At 47.9% G+C, this 20,996-nt stretch overlaps 2 protein-coding genes and 2 long non-coding RNA genes across 4 annotated transcripts in view; 1 reads left to right on the top strand and 3 right to left on the bottom strand.

Annotated features, from left to right (window-relative positions):
• LOC125704481 (TBC1 domain family member 1-like) overlaps nt 1-4,215 on the bottom strand; it is a 30,034-nt gene extending 25,819 nt beyond the window's left edge. The window contains exon 1 of the mRNA XM_048970064.1: nt 3,854-4,215. Coding sequence (XP_048826021.1) covers nt 3,854-3,883 — 30 coding nt within the window. The 5' untranslated portion in view covers nt 3,884-4,215. The remainder of the gene's footprint in view (nt 1-3,853) is intronic.
• A 2,633-nt stretch (nt 4,216-6,848) lies between these two features.
• On the bottom strand, nt 6,849-15,395 carry ints10 (integrator complex subunit 10). Its single transcript, XM_048971837.1, is given in 19 exon segments — nt 6,849-7,529; nt 8,911-8,988; nt 9,808-9,857; nt 9,859-9,902; nt 10,133-10,295; nt 10,444-10,523; nt 10,751-10,859; nt 11,129-11,278; nt 11,495-11,577; nt 11,740-11,893; nt 12,219-12,355; nt 12,517-12,686; nt 13,075-13,249; nt 13,452-13,592; nt 13,677-13,758; nt 14,161-14,300; nt 14,445-14,548; nt 14,682-14,749; nt 14,881-15,395. Coding segments are annotated over 19 exon segments (2,214 nt in total). The 5' UTR covers nt 15,010-15,395; the 3' UTR covers nt 6,849-7,372.
• LOC125705335 (uncharacterized) lies at nt 15,381-17,576 on the top strand. The gene is made up of 3 exons (XR_007381474.1): nt 15,381-15,446; nt 16,110-16,217; nt 16,769-17,576. It is a non-coding gene; the product is annotated as an uncharacterized LOC125705335 (long non-coding RNA).
• A 30-nt stretch (nt 17,577-17,606) lies between these two features.
• On the bottom strand, nt 17,607-19,775 carry LOC125705334 (uncharacterized). The gene is made up of 3 exons (XR_007381473.1): nt 19,650-19,775; nt 19,330-19,474; nt 17,607-19,149 (listed from the first exon to the last, which is right to left on the bottom strand). It is a non-coding gene; the product is annotated as an uncharacterized LOC125705334 (long non-coding RNA).
• Nucleotides 19,776-20,996: the final 1,221 nt, after the last annotated feature.

Here is a 20,996-nt window from a genome sequence, read left to right as displayed (position 1 = left end):
GCATTGTGGAATAAGAATGTTTTCAGCCTGGTACACAAACATGCGGACTGGTCATCAGGTTCTGGAAATTTCCCGGTGGGCTGGGCTAATGAGGGGTGGTGGCCGGAAAAATATACCAAGGGGGACACCCCCCTCCCCATCCCAGTTGGCGGCAAAATATCAAACAGAAAAGGCCAGAAGGCAGTGGAGGAGAGGCATTACTTTGCAATCGCAGGGGGAAGAATAGTACTTCAGGGGTCCACAGTTCAGCGGCAAACCCCCCCCCCCCCCCCCCAACGCTTTCCTGAAGATGCTAACCATGCGAGCGCAGTTGGCCATAAATTGAATGCTGATGCAAGGGAAGATAAGCAGAAACCTCAGTATTACACCAGAAAAATCATAGCGTGAGACACAATAAAGCATAATGACAAAGACAGACGGATTGCTGGCCTTAGATCTCCTACATGGTCTGATTTAAGGCAGTTTAAATAAATAGCCAAGGCCTTTTGGCAGACATTCCATCGCAATCTTTTCTTTGTAAATATCCTCAGGAGATTAGGAGAGCGAGAGGTGCAGGATTCAAAGCACAGGTCAAGGCGCGTTTGTCTTCCCAAACACTCTGAGCGCTGTACTAACAGAGGGCAGGGAAAATGTTTGCGCTTGTAAATGTGAGTTCACTTTGTATTATAGCAGTTCCCTGCTTTTAAAGCATGCGTGTTAAAGCTGAGTGTTTGCTCTTGGATGGCAGTGGGCGGGGAGGTGGGATTTGCTCTGAGGTCATCAGCGCTTTACCGGATCTGTGGACGATTTACATTCCCCCCATGAGTCATGCAGGTAACTGGATGCTTAGCAGAAAGTGGTCTTCATGAGCAAGGTTGTGTCTAGGCATTCAGCTCTACTCTGCTATTTCTATGTGTTCTGTGTTTTACTTATTTCTCTCTGGGAGCTGGAAGGTTTTGTAAAGCAGGTAAAGTAAAAATTAGTTAATTAGGATGGGTATTAACACAGCAAACAAGGGAATCACAGATGTGTCTGTCCTTCTGTTTGCATCTGTTTGTGATGGATCCTGTACTGTGTGATGAGCCTTATGCTCTGTGATGGGTCCTGTACTGTGTGATGAGCCTTATGCTCCGTGATGAGTTCTGTACTGTGTGATGAGCCTTATGCTCCGTGATGCGTCCTGTACTGTGTGATGAGCCTTATGCTCCATGATGCGTCCTGTACTGTGTGATGAGCCTTATGCTCTGTGATGAGTCCTGTACTGTGTGATGAGCCTTATGCTCCATGATGGGTCCTGTACTGTGTGATGAGCCTTATGCTCCGTGATGAGTCCTGTACTGTGTGATGAGCCTTATGCTCCCTCACGAGTCCTGTACTGTGTGATGAGCCTTATGCTCCGTGATGAGTCCTGTACTGTGTGATGAGCCTTATGCTCCGTGATGAGTCCTGTACTGTGTGATGAGCCTTATGCTCCGTGATGAGTCCTGTACTGTGTGATGAGCCTTATGCTCCATGATGCGTCCTGTACTGTGTGATGAGCCTTATGCTCTGTGATGAGTCCTGTACTGTGTGATGAGCCTTATTCTCTGTGATGAGTCCTGTACTGTGTGATGAGCCTTATGCTCCGTGATGGGTCCTGTACTGTGTGATGAGCCTTATGCTCCGTGATGCGTCCTGTACTGTGTGATGAGCCTTATGCTCTGTGATGAGTCCTGTACTGTGTGATGAGCCTTATTCTCTGTGATGAGTCCTGTACTGTGTGATGAGCCTTATTCTCTGTGATGAGTCCTGTACTGTGTGATGAGCCTTATGCTCCATGATGGGTCCTGTACTGTGTGATGAGCCTTATGCTCCGTGATGCGTCCTGTACTGTATGATGAGCCTTATGCTCTGTGATGGGTCCTGTATTATGTGATGAGCTTGGAGACTAGCCCAGCATTTAACCCTGAACTATGGGATGAGCCCTGTGACAAGCCTAGGAAATAAACCTGTCAACAAGGCACTGCCCTGAAGACTACCATTGGTTTCTTTAGTCAACTTCGGTCCAAACACAATGGCAGAAACACAGCAAAGAAATCCAGGTGGTGTACAGTAAAGACTGTGAGAGCAGATGACAATAGCAGCGTGAGCAGGCTTGGCGTAGGGAGATCAAGGTAAGCCCCCCCCAGCCACAGTCTCAGGCATTTCTAGGCAAGTTTTGCCTTGTCCAGGGTAGATGTGTTGCATCAGGTGAGGTCTTCACAAAACAGTCCCATAGTGTTTCATTCTCTGTGCTGCAAGAGTACACCGGTAGAGTCCTCTGCTTCCACCATTCCCTGACCGATTTTTAAGCATTGATCAACACATTTAACAGTTCACTGCAGTGATGATGTTTCCTGTCTAGTGGGTAGCTTAAAATAGTGAGTTCATTAATTATAACAGCACATATCACAGTATTATTACATCTGGGTATCAGGGTTTTGGTAATCCATCCATCCATCCATCACTGTAACTGCTTAATCCCCACTGCGTTTGCAGTGGGCCGGGAGCCTATCCTGGGAACAACAGGCACAGGTGGGAACCAACCCTGGACAGGTGCCAACACACCACAGGGCGCACACACTCATCCTCACACTGGGCCAATTTAGACACGCCAATCAGCCTAGCCTGCACACTTCTGGACTGTGGGAGGAAACCAGAGTCCCCAGCGAAAACCCACACAAACACGGGGACTCCACATCGAAAGGATCCAGGACTGAACCCAGGACTTTCTTGCTGGGAGGCAGCAGTGCTAACCACTGTGCCACAGTGCTGCCCCAGTTTCGGTAATTTCTAACATTAAAAATTACAATTTAAGAAGCTCACGTTTTCTGACATGGGCTTAAATATCGCAGTGAGACGCTAACGTGACATCACACCAGATTAAACATGCCAAGTGACGGGTGACATATTTCACGTTCAGGCAAAAACAACCAAGAAGTATCTTGACCTGAATGTTACCGAACGACAAACGTCCAGCTACACGTTACTGTGTGGTGTTGGCTCATTCTGATTGATATAATATTCCTGACAGCTGTAGTTGATATTAGGAAATAGGTTTCACTACAGTAATTTAACCCTTTTTTTTTCCCTAATCCCGGCCAGCATGTAGCCCAGCCTGGTGCCCTGTGATGCCTGAGATAGGCTCCAGCCCCCCAACTTCCCCCCCCCTCCCCCCATGACCCTTACCAGAATAAACCATGAAAAGCTGGACGGACATTTTTTTCTTTGGTACGACTTGAGGAAATGCTGAATGCAGGTTTATTCGTGTCCCACGTTACCCCACCGGCTGTTATCAAAAAATCTCGGATTGCATGCGGGATACTTTAGATGCACTGGAACAAAAGGCCAAACAGAGGAAACCCTCTGTCAGCTCGTCCTGCCTGGGAAGGAAAATGGTCGGGCGGCTCGGGAAGTGTGTGGTTCAAGGCACAATGCGCCACCTGATCCCAGACGCCTGCTTTCGTTTCGCCAGCTGCGCGACGTAGCGGCCACAGCTGTTAGCCCGTGACGCTCAGCCCCCAGAGCAGCTCGGGCACATTTCTACACGAGAAAACAAACAGTCCTGGGGGAGGGGTTGGGGTTGTGTAACTGGAGACCGAACACGTTGTTTCTTGCAGGGACAAGCGCCCGGGACTCTGTGGTACCAGAGTACACAAAAAAAAACTATCAGTTCAGACAAACTGAGATCCTACAAGTTGCGGCATAAGGTCTACAGGTCCAGACCCGGGGGAAAGAGGAACTGCAAGCCTGTAACATCTCAGCCAGAGCTACAAACCTGCCGAGAGCTAAGGCTGACATTCCGGTCTGCACGAGAGCCGGAATGCTGAGCGGACTGGCCAATCACGGCACTCACCTTCGACACCCAGCTGAAGAAAGGTGCCATGTCCCAGCTTGGATGTTTCTCCTCCCTTCGTCCCTCCAGTTTTTCTTCGTTTATCTCTGCCCTTTCTTTTAGCACTGAAACATTGGCTCTGGCTGACTCCTGTCAATTCCCCCAGTCTACTAGGTCCACTGGGCCACTTCCATGCAGGGCTTCAGAGACGTTTCGCTCCTGCTTTCTTCAGGAACTGTTGTGAACTCGTTCCACACCCCCACCTCCCACACACACACTTCTGTGTTTCGCCTCAGTTGTGAATAACACACTCCCCTCCTGGCCTCCATGGCAGCTCGCTGATGATGTCACTCTCTGTTCTATAGCCGCCTCCCTCTCCACCGGTACCTGCTCCCCAGCTCTCATTCTGCTCCCTGGCTCAGCTCAAGGAAGGTGGGCGTGTCCTGTCAACTGGACACCCCCCCCCCTCCTGAGACTTGCATGCCATTTGTCCAGCTGCTCTGTGCCCGATACACAGCCTGAAACTACTCTTCTGGAAACTTGCCCAACATTTCTGAACAAAAGAAAAAAAGAAGCAGTAAATAGCAGAGTAAATCTAAGTATGTACAAAAAGTATGTACATAAAGTATGCATATTTTATAAGTATGTACTGTATATATGTATATAACGTATGTGCTATATATAAAGTATGTACATAAAGTATGCATTTTTTATAAGTATGTACTGTATATGAAATATGTATATGAAGTATGCGCTATATATAAAGTATGTATAAAAAGTATGTATTGTACATAAATTATGTATATAAAGCACCCTATATCAGAGTTTCCCAATCCGGTCCTTGGGGGCCAACAGACATTAGCAAAAACGGAGCAAAAACGTAAACCCAAGGACCGGGTTGGGAAACATTGCCTGAGATGTCTGGAACCAAATAAACATTGATATGGACAGCACACTTAAATAATATAGCAATAGTACAACCAGCTCAATCAAAATTCAGTACACAGATACATACATCTAGACACATTTATTTAAAAAGAACAACAGGTGACAGTGTACAAATTATTATTCAGTTTATCATTTTATTAAACTTATTTCCATTTTGTCCCACATATTGTGCTACCACAGCATGTCTTTGCAAACAGAAGCAGAGGGAAATATTTTGTCGGTAAACAAACACTCAGTAGTTACTGAGCAAAATATGTACTACTATGCAAGCATATTTAATCCTTCTCATTACAAGAAATGATTTCATAATTATAAAACATAAAAAAGTATTTATCATGTTAATAATATATATTAATGTGTGAGCATTCTCCCATACAGGAAAGGTACAGGAAGGCACGCGGCTCTTTAACTCTACGAAGCTGTAAAGTACTGCACTTTTTTATGGTTATGATGTCATCATCCGGCCATGCTCGGCTTTGCCCTTGTGTGAGGAAACGCTCTCTGGGTTCGGCGCTACCAGATGGCCCAACGGCGCCCCCTGTCTTTCAGATGATATGGCAGGAGTGCTCTGCACAGGCTTCTTTGATTGGCGCAGAGCCTGAGCAGACAATAAGGCCTCGAATGATTCATGCGGGGAAAATCAGGAGCTGGCCGATCCTGCTGTGTTCATGCATGCCTCCCCCACCGCCTGAGGCGGTACTAGCCCCAGAGTGCTCTTTGATCCCAGGCTCCCTGCCCTCTAAATGCTGTCCATACATGCTTGAGTGCGGGTCCACTGCTCTGAGGTGCAATTTGAGCTTTTGAGTTTACATTTTTTGAGCTTATGACCTGCATTAGACTCACACATTGGGAGAGAACTGTCCTGCACCTCTTTTACATGATTTATGGTCAATGGTAATGGACACTGGCCCAGACCTTATTAAAATCAACAACTGTCATAATTCCACAGCTGACGCTGAACAGGTGTACTGACATACAACACGACCATCTCAATTCTCAATTCTATCTTTGGATGTTATTGGGCTCCCTTTGTTAAACTATTATTTACCCCGATTTCAGCTGTAACTTCTGCCAATCTCTCTCAACATAAAGAGTATGTCGATCATGCGTTCTGTAGAGGCCCGCCTATACTTCCAGAAGGCTTTCCCGGAATTAACAGCATTTACAGAACGAGAGCAGTTCCGTCTGTAAGAGACTGGGCGTGGTCCACACCCCGGGCTTGATTTTTAGGTGATCGTTAAATCAAATTAACGTGCTGCTCGTTGACATCACGCGATGGGCTGTGTTCCCTGCTCCATTTCCTGCTGCAGCTACCGACTGAAGTGGTTTTATCGACCGTGGGTGTCGAGGCCTTCAGGACTCTAGGACCGAACATCCACCGCAGGTCAAAAGCACTCGGGGCCCACTAACACAAATCCACTGCAGAGAGACACCCCAAGCTGAAATCCCAGTGCCCCCCGGGGGAGACTAACGTTATCAGGCACCCAACATTCAGGGAAAAGACAGTAGCAATTTAAGGCACGCAAGCCTTCTTGCTGATTTAAAATCAGACAAATACAAGCAGTACCAGGATACCATGTCATGCCCCAGGTCTGCCCACACTGGCTGAGACAAGGCAAATCTGGCTTGCTAAGTGGGCACCCCCCCCTTCAGAAGATGTTGCCCTAGCAAGGGCACCTTGTGAAAGCACCTTCAGTGCCTGACACCTAATGGGTTGACTGGCACTGAAAACAAAGGTTTTTTTAGTAGTAGTGAAAAGAAAAAAAAATCTGAAAACATTATATTTACTACATCAATATTATTAACATTGATCAGGTCCATCTTCCAACGTCGTGAAACTGATTTACTGAATAACCAAACTACAGCTTTAAAACATGCTGTGAACATGACAACAGAAATACATAATTTCATCTTAGCATGAGCTACAGGGAACGCCAGCATCAGACTAGCATGTGCGACGGTATCTGATCGATGCGCCGGAAATCCACTATCGCCCCCTAGCTGCCACTCGATAAACACATCTGCTGTGACGTGAATAGGTCAAGGACAAAAACAGGAACTCCACAGCTAACAGAAGGCAGTTTGTGATTTAATGCATTTTTACATTTTATCGTTGCGACCACAAGAGGAAAAGCAAAATAAATAAAACATTTTGCCCCCTGATGCAGTTCCCGAAAGCAGCGCCGTCACAAACCACATAAGTACAAAACACTTGATATCAAAACGCACCACATACATCAGAGATGAGCTTCACTTTTACCCCCAAAATACACAAAACAATATATGCTAGAAAATCAGATGGAAGCATATCTAATCATAAATGCTAAATGTTCGGGTGTGAAAATATATGCCTGGTTCTCATTTTGATAATTCAACAATTAATTAGACTAAGGCAAATACATCGGACTTTACTGGTATACAGTCCAGATGATGCTACTGGCCCAGTAAATATGTTCCCCTTAGAATACTGCAGTCCTTTGAACACGGGTGTTAGATATTAACACTCCAGAGCTCATGAAGAGGGGGTTGGACCCACATGTCACTGGACCATCCGGAACCGAGTTGGTTAGTTCGGCCGGGCAGGTGCTGGAGTCAAGGCAGCGACTGGATCAAGATGATTTTCTCGTTGATGCAGAAACGGTGCAACACAGACATGAGGTTCTCGCCACAGCGGGACACCTGCCTCTCCATGGCCAGGCGGAAGTCCTCCTTGACACCCTTGGTGATGCCCCGGGTGACGGTGTGGTGCCTGGGCGAGGGGGGCAGGCAGAGATATCAGTGAGGTGACATGGACAGAGAGAGGGAGAGGGCGAGAGAGGAAGCCCCAGGCTACAGGGTCAGATCAGTGAGCACATGCCTCAAACTCACTGTCTGCAGGGTCACGCCTTCTGCGCCCATCACTGTGGCCATGAGCCACGCGTTAGCCACGGCTAACTTACAAACATCCTCCTCCATCATCCTTTACAGACTAAAGTTTACAAGGGATTTCAGGAGAAGAAGAAAAAAAAATCACTGGAAAAACACCTTCTTTACCCCAATTACTGCAGAGACAAGTGTGTTTGATTAATTTCTGAACAGATTTTTTTTTGCAGGGAGAAACCAGTAAAATATATATTTCGGACCCAAAGAAATGTGCATGTGATACATTAGGCTCACACCAAAAAACAGCCATGAAGAACGGAATGAGGTCTACTGTGAAGTCATGCAGGAGAGGGACTGTGTTTCAGAGAACGAAGACAACGAAAAGTCAAGGCGTGGGGGGGGGGGTAGGAGATGTAGGGGTAAATGAGACCAGCAGGTCCAGGACACAGTGGCAGACCTGTCTGTGTGCTCGCTGAGCACATCATCTAGCACAGCAGACACTGAACTAATACCCACATTTCACTGACTGATATACTTCAATACCCAAGATCTCTGCTATCTTATACAGATTGTAGCATCAAATCAGTACTGAGGGGATTGTTCATGCACAGAAAAGTGCATATTGCTACATATCATGTGGAAGGACCAGATAAAGTACCATTTATTTTCTGAGAGAGACATACACTTTGAACAAGGGGGCATTTGAACAAGGGGGCACAAACCTTTGCCCATTACAATGCTGGCCTAGGAAAATGCAATGGAAGGTCTCAATTCTGATACTGTGTTCTATAAAGATGGAAAGTCCGGTATTTGGAAAGGGATTAAACTGGGGGGGGGGGGGGCAGGGTAGGGCCTGCATTGTACACAGTGTGTCTGAGTATGAGTAAGAGCAAAGAGTAAAATAGACAGAAAGTAAGAGAGACATTTACCCCCCCTCGCAAAAAAAGTCATAAATCCACACAGTACTCATGTTTGGGGGAGGGGGAGTCAACAATCAGGCCAATTCTGCAAGGTAACCATACCTCTGTAGGATGAAGAGCATATGACAATGGAAACCCAAACAGACTGTATACAATCACAAAACAGCGCAGTCAGAAAACGGATGCCATGGCTGGGGGGGGGTGGGGGGGGGAATAAGAAAAAATTAAAATAACTCATGTTTACGCGGCACGGCGGCAAAGCAATGGACTGTAGGACTAACGAACGAACAGAAGAATAAAAAACAGAACAAACGGAGGATGACCAGTCTGGGTGGTGGGGAGGGGTACCTTTCGGCGGTCTGTGCCCCTGGAAGCAGCAGGGTACTAAAATCCTGGGATACCAGCCCCAGGGCAGAGCTGGGGTTCCTAGAGACAGCAAACACCATGATTTAACACCTGGAACTGGCTCCACGTACGCCCACAGGCAACAGGCCCACAGAACTACGCAGAGAGGCCACCAGACAAGCAGAGGGAAGGACCAGCGGGGGTCGTACACGAGCGTGCCTTCAAGACAGGGACCTCATCGACTCAGTGTTCAGGAGGAGGACCGGCGTTCAGCAGAAGCCGGACAAGGAGCATCCTGAAGGACATAAACGACGTATGGACACATTCACGGCGATTGTGAAGGACCTACGCTGACACGCTAACTCGAAATCCTGAAAACGAACAAGTCGGAGGTCTGGGAAATTCCTATAGTCTTGTAGACGATAAGAGGCCATCTCACTGCGCTGGTCATTCACAGCCAAAAGACAAGCACCAGATTATACAGCGAAGTCTGAGCTAACTGGCTTCTGGAGAAAAAAAAAAGAGACCTCTGAGGAGGTTCTGCATATATGAGGTAAACCCAGTGAGATATCCAGCCATATCTCCCCAGAGTAACAGGGGCGGCAGTGGAAGAATCTCATAGTGACCAGGTCTGCCCAGCTAACTCGGTGCGTACAGGCATCATCTAACGCTACAACGCTGAACTTTAGGAGGTACGTGACTAACAGACCGACATGCACAAGACTGCCTCCCACAGGCCGGCCACATTACAGCCCGTCGATTTTCCCCACAGTCCCAACTTCATCCAGAACACATAAGCACCCCCCCCCCCCAAGCCTGGACCTTCAAACCCTATGTAGGACTTACTGTTCCTGGTGTGACATTACTGAGGAGGAGATGCAGCGTGGGTGGGGAACTTACTTTATGAGCATCCCCTGATTTGGCAGCAGCTCCAGCTGGATCCTACCCCCCCTCGTTGGTGCGCAGGTAGGCAAACTCCTCCAGCATGTCGATGTCTGTGTGGAGTGGCAGGGTTCAGGAATAAGAAGTAGATGAAAGAGACCCAACACAATCCAAACATTGTCTAAGGTGTCATATTTCAAAGGTGCATCGACTAATAAGGATCAAGTTTGGCTTTGACTAAGTATCCACAGGCAACGTGGAGACTAATAATCTGATAAAGAACTACTAATTCTTCAAGAAGTAGGTCTGGAACGGCTTCTTCTGCATCACATAGAAAGGATACTGGTGACATAGTTGAAGAAATTCTCGTACTGGAAGCTCCCCTGCTGGCAGATCTTGTCGACTGCCTTGAGGAACAAGCCTTCCCCGAGCGGCCAATCATGTTGCAGGAGAACAATCACATGACCAAGCGCTAGGTCATCCCTGCTGTCCGTAAAGGCTCGCAGCTGATTGGCATTTCATGTAGTAAAAGAGAGAAGCGGGGATGTGTATGTTTGCATGAGTAGTACCCGGGGTATTATGATGACAGCCCGTGACTGTACAGCCAAATCAAAGATGTGACCACAGTTAGAACAGGCTCTATGGTCTTCATACCTTGAAGCAGGCCAACATCAGCTGCAGGCAGAAGGGCATGATAGCTTTGCCAGTGCATGGCAGAAGCCGCAGGTCGTTGCCTGTGCAAAGAACACATTAACAACTTCATATGTGGAATCAGACCCAAAACAGAACAAACTTCACCTCATGCCAGTGGTATGGCAGGCATGACTATGCTGTCCACCTGTCCTTCAGGGTCAGTTCTTCGACAAGTAGAACTCTTTAAACTCAAGTGGGCCAAAATTACCCAAATCTATAGTACAGGCTCCCTTCCAATGCCCACACGGACCATGTGACAGCCGCTTACCCTTCCGAAACTTGCCCCTGACCCGGGTTTGATCCTCGGGGGCCCTGCATGGGTCCTGGGTTTGAGGCACAAGTACACTGACCACGTCTAGCAGCTTCTCACAGGCCATCTGATAGTCGTGGCCCAGCAAGAGAGTGTCAAGGAGAGAGATTGACACAGTGATGTCGAGAATTAAGGCAAGAGGGATAATGAGCAGGCTGCCTGAACTGACAAGCCAGAGTAAGAGGATGAATCTCCCTAAAACCCTTCTGCATTCAGGTCACATTTATGTTGATGATATGGATATATGCAGGATAGACAGTATCACTGGGGAACAAAAACAGTAAAAAAAAATCAACACAGAAGACAGTGGCCAATGAGTGAAGTGGGTGTTCGTACCCGGTACTCCCCCAGGGCATAATGACAGGAGGCAAGCTGGATGAGGGCCCGCTGGTGCTCCAGGCTGCCTTGGGGGGACATAGCACCTTGCTGTGGGGCCTGGAAGGAGGCCATCTGGTGCAGGCTGCTTAAAGCCTTCCTGTACTGCCCCTGAACACACAAACGTAGCATGTTCAGTGTCACAAGTCAGGTGTGCACCATGGCCCCATCCTTGAAACAATATAAATATTTCAGGTTTGCAAATAGAAGTTGCCTTCTCAAAGATGGCAATCAATTTAAACCGTTCATTACAATCTGAAGATTAGTGGCAGTGAATTCTCTTTTTTACTGGCAGACAGCAGGTTTGATTCTCTCTTCTCCATATACCTGGTAGATAATCGTGTCTGTGAGGAAGATCCTGAGCCAGAGCCAAGTCTCGGTCTTCCAGGAGGAACAGATTTTGTTGAACTCTGCATGAAGAATATAACCGGTTTAAAAAAAAAAAGACAGTCATTTGAGGAGAGGGGTGCAATTTCTCAAAGCAGCACTGGGTTTGGTTAATGTAAAGCGATAGAGAAACATTTCACAATGAAAAGAGCCAGCAGCGTGATCCTGATACTGCTCAGGTTCACCTGACTCCAGGGCTTCATGTGAATGCAGCAGATCCCAGCTTTCCCGGGCAGTTCGGAAGCTGTCCATCGTCTCCGCCCAGCCCGGCATGTCCGTCTTGTTCACCACGATGTGCCGCCCACGCCCTTTTCCCAGGCCGTCCTCGTCATCCGAGCTCTAGGCAGGCACGCATAAACACACTGACATTCTCATACTGACACCCACAACAAAGCGTAATGTAAAAACATGGTGGAGTGAAATGCCAAATGGCATCAGGTCTCCGATTATTCTGAGGGATGAAATGCAGCTCAGGACCTCCCACGTTAGAGACACGGCATGACAAGGTGAGGCACCCTACCGCAGTGCGTCGTTCAGAAGGCATGCAGATACTCGACATTCACTTCGGAAAAATTACAACGCTCATCACATCAAAAAAAACACCCAAAAAATTACAGGGACTTTTTGCAGCTCCCAGCTGTGAGGATCCAGGGGTTTTGCTCACCAGGGGTTTTTCACGGCCATCGGCTAACTTGCACTTCTTGTGGGCATGCTTGGTGTTCCTCTCCAGGTCCACTTCACTGTACACAGAGGACAGGTCCTCCAGCAGGATCCAGGGCATTGCCCCAGGGGAGCTGTGGCCTGAGGGGGCACACACCAACACCAACTCCATCATCATCGTCATCCATGGTCAGACCAAGAAAACCAAACAAAAACAGTGAGATGCATGCTTATGTTTGCTGCTGACGCAACATGGTTTCCAGCCATGATGCCATCAAACCCTGGAAATGCACGCCCCTCACCCTGGAAAAGCGAGGGCTGCACAGTGCTGACGTAGAGGTAGGCGCTCCGAAACAGCACCAGGGCGGCACAGATGACCACCTGGCTGCGGCACCTGGACAGCGTCTCCCCCTCCAGGCCGGGCAGGTAGCGGCACAGCTTCTTCATGCGCTGCAGGATCTCCGGGTAGCTCCTGGAAGAACGAGGAGAATGGATGGCATCTAACATACCCAATGCCAGAGTTTCCCACGATTCCCTCCATCCTGAATTCAAAGTTTGCCGCCTCGCATTTCCCAAGCAGGCGCTCACAGACAGTCCGCGTTTTGCTCCCTCCCGGCTACCAGAATAACAAGAACATGGAACAGCTGGTACAGATAGACTGTCTTGGGGAGTCCCCAAGGATTGGGCTGGGAAAACCTGCTCTACACCACTTTGTTAAAATCAATCACACATTGTTTTATTGACTTACTTTGCAATTGCACTCTTCTTAGATGCTTAATTTGCATCTGTGTTTAATTTGGGTTTTTCCAGTGGCTGGAAGGATACGCAGGCTATGCCTCCTCATACGGCTCCCCCCTCACCTGCTGCCCTTGTCCCCCTGCCACTCGCAGCGGGCCCCCACCACGGCCAAGATGTCCAGCAGGCGATCCCACGGGTCCGACACTAGGGAGGACTTCTCCGTCAGGCCGTCTATCACGTAGCGTTGCGAGCTTCGTGTTGCACCGGGGGACTTAAGGCCCATGCCCTCCTGGGATCCTGGAGTGGGGGGGGCAATAGGTGCAGGGTGACTGTAGGCAAGGGACTCAATCTAATCTCACTGGGCAAAAATACATACATCGCACACAGTACATTCAGTAAGAGAGCCGCCCCATTTCTGCAACGTGGCACTGCTTCATAAAGAAGGACGACACCCCAAGGTCGCCGCCTGCCCCATATGGTACAACAGCATGTACCGTACCCTGCAGCTGGCCGTCGGCGGAGGGTCCCCGTGTGACGTAGCCGATGTAGAACTCGGCTGCCTTGTGCATGTACTTGTAGAGCAGGTTGGGGGGCAGCCGCATGTCGGGAGTGTTGATAATCAAGGGCAGGACATCACACACTGTGGGAGGGAAGCAGAAAGGGTCATCTCACGCTTGCAGTCAGGGTGGGGGGGGGGGGGGGGCAGGGTTCACTAGGGACTTACCAAAGAGCTTCCTGAAGCAGTTGACCGGCGTGTCCAGGTCTTCGATGCCCTCGGCTTCCAGCAGCGTCTCCCCTAAGCTCACCTGTAGGGGGCGACCACAGCGCTTATGCCTCATCGGCAAACCCTGCATGTCCACCTGTCAGAACTCCTCTAAGGGATGCCGGGAGAAATGTTCTGAACCCGAATGAAAAACCGCTGGGGGCCAGTGGTGACTGAAGCCCACATGGAGCCCAAAGCAGGTGTCACTGCTGCCCCCCCCCACTGCAGATGGTGTGAGTACTTCTACAGGCGCGAGGAGCTCACAGAACACGGCACGCACCATCTGAGACAAAGCGGAAATCAGCTCACTAAGTCAGCATCCCTCAGAAGTGCAACCAGTGAATCAGTGCAACTGTTCAACATCGATTAGTTGTAGATCTCATAGAATGAAGGTAGGAGGAGGAGGAGGTAGAAGAGGAGTAACGAGGAGCTTGGAATTACTCACTCCGTGCTGCACCACGGATTCAGGGAAGCGCCTCAGCAACAGCAGCAGCATCTCGGCCTTCTCCACCGTGTTGAAGCACTGCTCAGTGGCCTTGAGGAGCATCTCGCACTGCACGCGGCCAGGCAGTGTCTCAAACAGGCCTGGCGTGTGCACACACACACACACACACACACACACACACACACACACACACACACACACACACACAGAAAGACATGAGATTGCACCTACACAAAAAGGAATTCCCACAACCCCAAAACCCAAGAGCATCCCCATCCCCTCACCCCGCAGGAACTGCGCATGCTTGTCCTGGCAGTCGTTGCGCAGCGCTGCGGTGATGACAGTGATCTCCCTCCACACCACAGGCTGATCCGGGAAGTTAACAAACCTGCAAGACCGTGGATAGATAAACCAAAATGCCTACTCCAGACAGTAAAAAAAAAAACAGGTACATTTGGATAAACAGGTGGTTATCCTAAACAATTCCCTCTAACTGCAGAGTAAGCCTGTCGGTCACTCACATATCGTAGAGCAGCCTGCCGGCAGACGCGGTTCTCTCCGCGTTCCGTTCGATGGTATACATTTCATACTAAAAACGGGCAACAACGTAAAAATAAACACCATTGTTCGTGGCTTCCTTGCGTTCATCCTACACAGAACTGTTTTTCTACACAACAATCTCGATTAAAAGAAAAAAACGTTTCGGGGTTTACGACCCACCTGTATGTTGAAATCCGACGGGTAGAGGGTGCGAGCTGTGATGAGCCAGGCTTTGGCTGCCCAGGGGTCCTCAGAAACCAGCTCCCGAGCTTTTTTCACCAAAAATTCACAATCTGCTTGCGCCGACATGTCTCTTTTGGTCACTGATTTCTTGATGTAAATGATAATCACTCAGACACCTATTAGCACATAATCGCTCTTTAGCTGCATACGAGTACTTTCCTGCTCGCGCTGACTAGCATAACACTCGGCTGGCTAATTTCTGTAAGTACTTATTGTGAATGAAACGTGTATATACTCTACCAGGCTGTTGTCAGTTAGTATTAACATATGCAAAATGGACCATACACTACGATAAATAATAATAAATATAAAATGTAATATACAGTGGTATGGAATACAAAGTAACAAGGTTTGTTGATGGCGCAAAGACGTCTGTCGCAGAAAGATGATGTCATCAGTTTCTATTACGTTAATCCAGAAGAACCTGCAGAAGAGATGCTTAGTATTCCGTTTGATAGAAATTCCCTGCCCATTCCAAGTTTAAAATGCACGCTTCAGCTCATGTAAGCATAAATCGTTGGGGAAACAAAAGCGTTAACGTTAGAGTACAATGTTTTCCTGTATTATGAAAAAGGGCAAATTCTATTTAAACTAAAATCATGTGAAGGGGAACTGTTGCATTTGATAGCAAAAGTGAAATGCACCCCGAGTAATTCTGCACCTCCCAGCTTTCGTAACACAATGCGTTTAACCTTTACTTACAGCAGATCAAGCTCCCCAGTTCGGGTCCTGGAAGGCTAGAATTTAGCTCAGTTTGCAGATCCCTGTTCAAATATACTTGGTAACTAGCTGATTTTAACAAAATATAGAATAATGACAATCTAAGTGGTCTCAGGTTATTGGTGCTTAGTTTGTGCTGAATAAAAACATTTGTAGCATTTTGGGATAAATGTTTTGAGATAGATGAAATATTAAAAAATGTCGGACAACCTCACAAGTAGCTGAGCGGTCTCAGACTCCTGAGGGTCAAAATGTTTGTGCATTGAAATCTGCACCTCCAGGACACAAATTGGGAAACCCTGGCTTACACACACACACACACATAAGCACACCGGGACCAGCGCAAGTTATAATGGCTTTTTGAATTTACTGTGATGCTTAACAGAAGGTTTTACATTTCTGCATTGACTGGACAGTGTCACGGGGTTTCTTCGTGTCCCATGTAGCTGCAGTACGCAAAGGAGAAGCCAGTGCTTGAGCGTCGAAGGGTCTCCGTGGAGTCCACTGCATGACCGACGTCAGCACTCTCTCCTCTCCTGTTCAGTCACTGCATGGTGAGAAATGGAGCGAATTAGCGCCACCTACAGCCATCGGGGGCCTGTTTCAGAAAGCAGGATTTCTCGCTTAGCTGGATAACTTGTCGGTAGTCTGGGTTAAATTGAAGAGAGTTCATTTAATCTGGTGTATCAATTATTGAATTTTCAATTATAACAGATTAAACAAGTTATCAGCTAAGAAGAGAGAATCCCTTCTGGAAAGGGGCCCCGCCTTTTGATGCAGATCATTTATACAGAGATCGGGTGGAGATCACATGGGCCGGGGGGGGGGGATACATTCATAATAAATAGTTTGATTATTCTTAATGACTGTGGACCCTGTATTCGGTGCTAAAGACAAATCTGACACTGGTGGAAAAGCATAACTGCTTAGTTATTTGAATTGCTAGGCTGCCTGAAGACCGATTTGCTTAAACCCAGTTCCAATAATCCTCTGATTAGCACTGGATACAGCACAAGTATCATTTTATTATTTATTATTTGAAAGCTCGTTGGTTATAAACCATGAATGCACTTCAGTATTACCAATTCTACCTCTCTGGTTTCAGCATCCGGCCCAGTATGAACGTGCCCGGTGGCCCCGCCCCAATGGCGTAGATTACTTCATTTCACGCCCACCCCCCAAAGGACTGTATTCATATCTTTATGGTGACTGTGGCCTTCGTGTTACTCTTTGCTAACTTTGATCTTCTACTTGGGGATGACGATACAAGACATCAGACCTCTGAGTAGCTTGAGCAAAGCCAGCAGCAAAGCAAGGTCAGATGATCTCACTGTTTCAGCCGGAGAAGCAGGTTCCCTCATGAGACTGGAGGGGCTGCTTTCTAGGGTAGTCAGCTTTAAGGGGGCCAATGCTTAAAGGCAGGGAGGGAGGGGCTCAGATGAGAGTGAGGAGCTCGGACATTCGGGAGGGGCTCAGAGTGGAGCCGCATGGAAAGGAGCCAGTAGAGGTGGTTCAGGTGTCTATCTAGGACGCCTCCTGGACGGCTCCCCGGGGAGGTGTTTCAGGCATGTCCACCCAGGAGGAGGCCCCGGGGCGGACCCAGGACACTCTGCAGAGAATGCATCTCTCGGCTGGCCTGGGAGCGCCTTGGTTTTCCCCCGGAGGAGCTGGAGGAGGTGGCTGGGGGGGAGAGGGAGGTCTGGGGATCTCTGCTTAGACTGCTGCCCCCGCAACCAGACCCCAGGTGTCGGTAAATGGATGGAAATTTTATGTCACGTATTTTTCATAATTCTTTTATTCAATGAATTGAAGAGAGTGTTGCGCCCTGGACAAGATAGAAATCCAAATTATAAAGAATAAAATGTCATGTGCTGTATTTTAAGGATGTTAATCCTTCGAAAAGCAGTCGATATTTATGTTTATCAAAGTATTACAAGCACAGATAAGTCAAAGAGAACTTTATTGTCATTTCCGATATATACAAGTATCCAGAGAGCCGAGACGGCATGGCTCCACTTTTACACAGAACTAAAGGCACATAGAATTTGTATATAAGTGTTTAAAAGCTAATATGTGTTAAAAGCTAATGAAAAAAAAATTGTCCAACAGAGACTGAAAGTTATCTAAGGACTGGGTCATTTTTTTTCTTTTTTTTATCCCTTTGTCCTGTCTGGCAGCTTTAGCAGAATCACGGTCTGAATGCACTGCTGTGCCAAACATGTTTGCTTTACCATGAGGGGCTCTATAAACTCTGTATGGGCCCCTCATGTTGATCGATTTCTTTTTATTTCAATTTTATTTATTTATTTCACTTTTAACACATGTAAAAACATTGCAGTGTGTGAGCTGGCCGGAGAGGAGGGACATATGAGCATGAGCGTGCAGACAGTAACACAACTATACAAGCATATAAAATCTTAGAGTGTGCTTGGATGGGTGCAAGCAAGTATGTGTACATGTGTGCTCAATTGTGTAGGCAAGATGCAGGCTAGTGTGCATGTGCTGTGTGCATGTGTTGCGTGTGTGTGTTGTGTGCGTGTGTTTTCAACATGGAATGTACTAAATAGCAAAGGTGGGAGGCCGCAACCACACCCCACAAGAGCCAGAGGTTGGCAGAGACAGACCCAGGAGGCCCAGGATGTCCACAGCCCCCAAAGAGCATGGGAGAGCCGAGGCCCCACGTCCTAATGATAGCCGCGCCCCCACCCCAGCTGGGGGAGGAGGGAGGTCCCAGACTCAGCCCCTGGAGCCAAAAGGGCATGAGCCCCAGAGAACCAGAGGCAACAGGTAGCCAACCCCGCGAGGGCGCAGCCGGTCCCGTACGAACCAAGGCCAGGGCCCCTAGGACCCCAGGTGGCCGGGTGCGACCAGCCCCCAGTAGAGAGCCCCATCCACGCCGGAGAGACCCAAGCCCCCACCCCGAAGAAAGGGGCCAGCAACCATGCCCCGGAGATCAACTGCACCCAGGACGGAGCAGCAAGCCCCAGACCCAGGCTCCCACCATCCACACAAACACCCCGCAAACACACCTCGCAGCCATGCACATACACCATACACACATCTCCACAACATACACAGACACCCACACACAGAGACACAGACACACAGGCCCATCCACTCCGGACTGCCCTCTGACGTGCGGGAGAACGGATGAAACTCCCAGCACCAGCCGCTACCCCAGGGCGCCGCCCACCGAGCTTCCACCCAAGCGCCAAGACTGGGAGGACTGGGTCATTCTAATTTCCAGTGGCAGCCTGTGGCACAGCTCTGGGTGACCAATTGAACTGTGAAAACTGCGGTTGTCTAAATCCGGCCTTTGCTCTGTTCACCCTCTGCTGTCAGGATGGTGGAAAATCAGCACAAGGATGGATGAACACAATGAAAAGGCTCAATGCCGCATGCAGACAATAAATGACAAAAAATAAACAAGTGCAGAAAAGACAAAAATCACTGCAAGAAGATCTTCATAGCAGCTCTGGGAATCACCTGTAAAAAGATGATTTTTTTTTACTGTTGAGTCCCATTTCATGCATAAATTTTCCATCAAGAACTTAAATTACCGCAGTATTATGCAATAGGCTGCCTTCTGTGGGCTCATGCCGAAAGGACTCATTTATCTTTATCACCGTTACTAGTGTAATTTAAACACCTTGCACTGATCCTTACCTGTAAAGACAAATAGAGTCCCAGTAACTCGGCCATACTGGTTTGATGCCTCACATACATGCAGGACTTTCAGTCCAGAGCCCATCCTTAAAATCACCAATCTGCCTCCGGTCCGAGTGAAGGACCGAGTTCTTCACCATTCGCCCTAAGGAGTGAAAAACCGGGTCAATGCTAAACTACCCAGAAGCACAAAGAGATACTGACTACATAACATTCAAGATGTTACTGAATGGTTTAAGGCTAGGAAAATGTACCCATAATTATCATGTGAATTCAAAAGTAACAGTTATTGTTTATGATAAGTAACACCAACCCATTACCTGAAAGCCCCAGTTTGGGTTTTCCTTAGACATGCCTGTACAGTATGCACCACTGCATGCATGCCTTCTGACGTGTCCTAGCATTCTATCAAGTCTAATGTGGAATCCTTTGTGCCCGTAGATCTGCTACGGATGAAGATGGGTGGGGGGGGGGGGGTTACATTTGTAGGGAATTTGAGCGGTGACAGCGGGGTGGGGCTAGTATTGCCTAACTCAATACCTTTGGAGTACGGAGTTAGGCAACACGGTTGGTTGAGAGGGCGATTCTTTATCACGGAGTGTAGTGCTTATTTCTTCACTTAGTGTGTATTGCAGATTGTACATTTTGTTGGGTGTGGTTGCATTCTTTGCTGTGCCCACCTGGGAGGTGTTGCCTTCCATTGCCCGGGTCTGTCCCCTAGGAAGGGCGGTAGTCCTCGGATGTATTTATCAATAAAGGATATTCCCTCTTTATTACTCCGTCTCGTGTGTCTGGACCTCTCCAGCTAATTTATAAAAAGGTGGTGGCAGCGGTCACTAGTAGACCCATTTGAGTGTGGTGCTCATTATATACTTCTGGGCAGGCTAAACTTATTACAATACTACAAAACTGATCGTCGTATGTGGCAGAGTGAAACTCTTTTCTTTAGGGTTTGTTTATGCCCCGAATGGGCGGGGGGACCGGACACGGCATAAGATGTCCCGAGTAGCAACCCCCTGAAACCAGAATAATCTGCTCACAAGATCTTCTCTCTGTCGGATATAACATCCGGGCACTTTAAACACACGACTTCTGCGAACCGGAAAATAAGGTGGACAAACGCCAATGGTACCAAAAATGGCTTAACGCCGCCTTCCAAACCGCCCATACCGCAGAAATAAAGGAGAGGATAACATATCCGCTGGCTGCCATGCCGGAGATGCCTCCAATGCTGGAACCTCGCGTGCTACGCTTGACTTGTCCTTAAAGCAACATCAACATTAAATAAGTAGAACATTATGTATCCTTACAACACTAAGGTGTCAGACAGCTGATTTCAGCCAAGAAGTATGACCGATAAAATAAATGAATTAAACCTATAACCCGCAGATATTAAAACTTTCTTCATCGAATTTTATGGCGGTTAGCAACCATTTTAACGGAGCATTACCGCTACCGACTGGGCTGGAGTGTGGAACAGGACATTAACCTTCCAACAGAGAGAAAACTAGATATTAATAATAATAATAATGATAATAATACATAAATAGGAGATAAATACACTATATTCGCTTGATCAGACGCCTTTAAAAAACCGAATATGAATTTAAAGCAAATATCAGTTATTAAAACTGGAAGCTGCGCTTTAAACAACCTAGACCACGTGG

The sequence above is a fragment of the Brienomyrus brachyistius genome, chromosome 12, assembly GCF_023856365.1.
Source record: "Brienomyrus brachyistius isolate T26 chromosome 12, BBRACH_0.4, whole genome shotgun sequence".
NCBI lineage: Eukaryota > Metazoa > Chordata > Actinopteri > Osteoglossiformes > Mormyridae > Brienomyrus > Brienomyrus brachyistius.
Note: the sequence above shows the minus strand (reverse complement) of the source record. Positions and strands in the feature narration are given on the sequence as shown.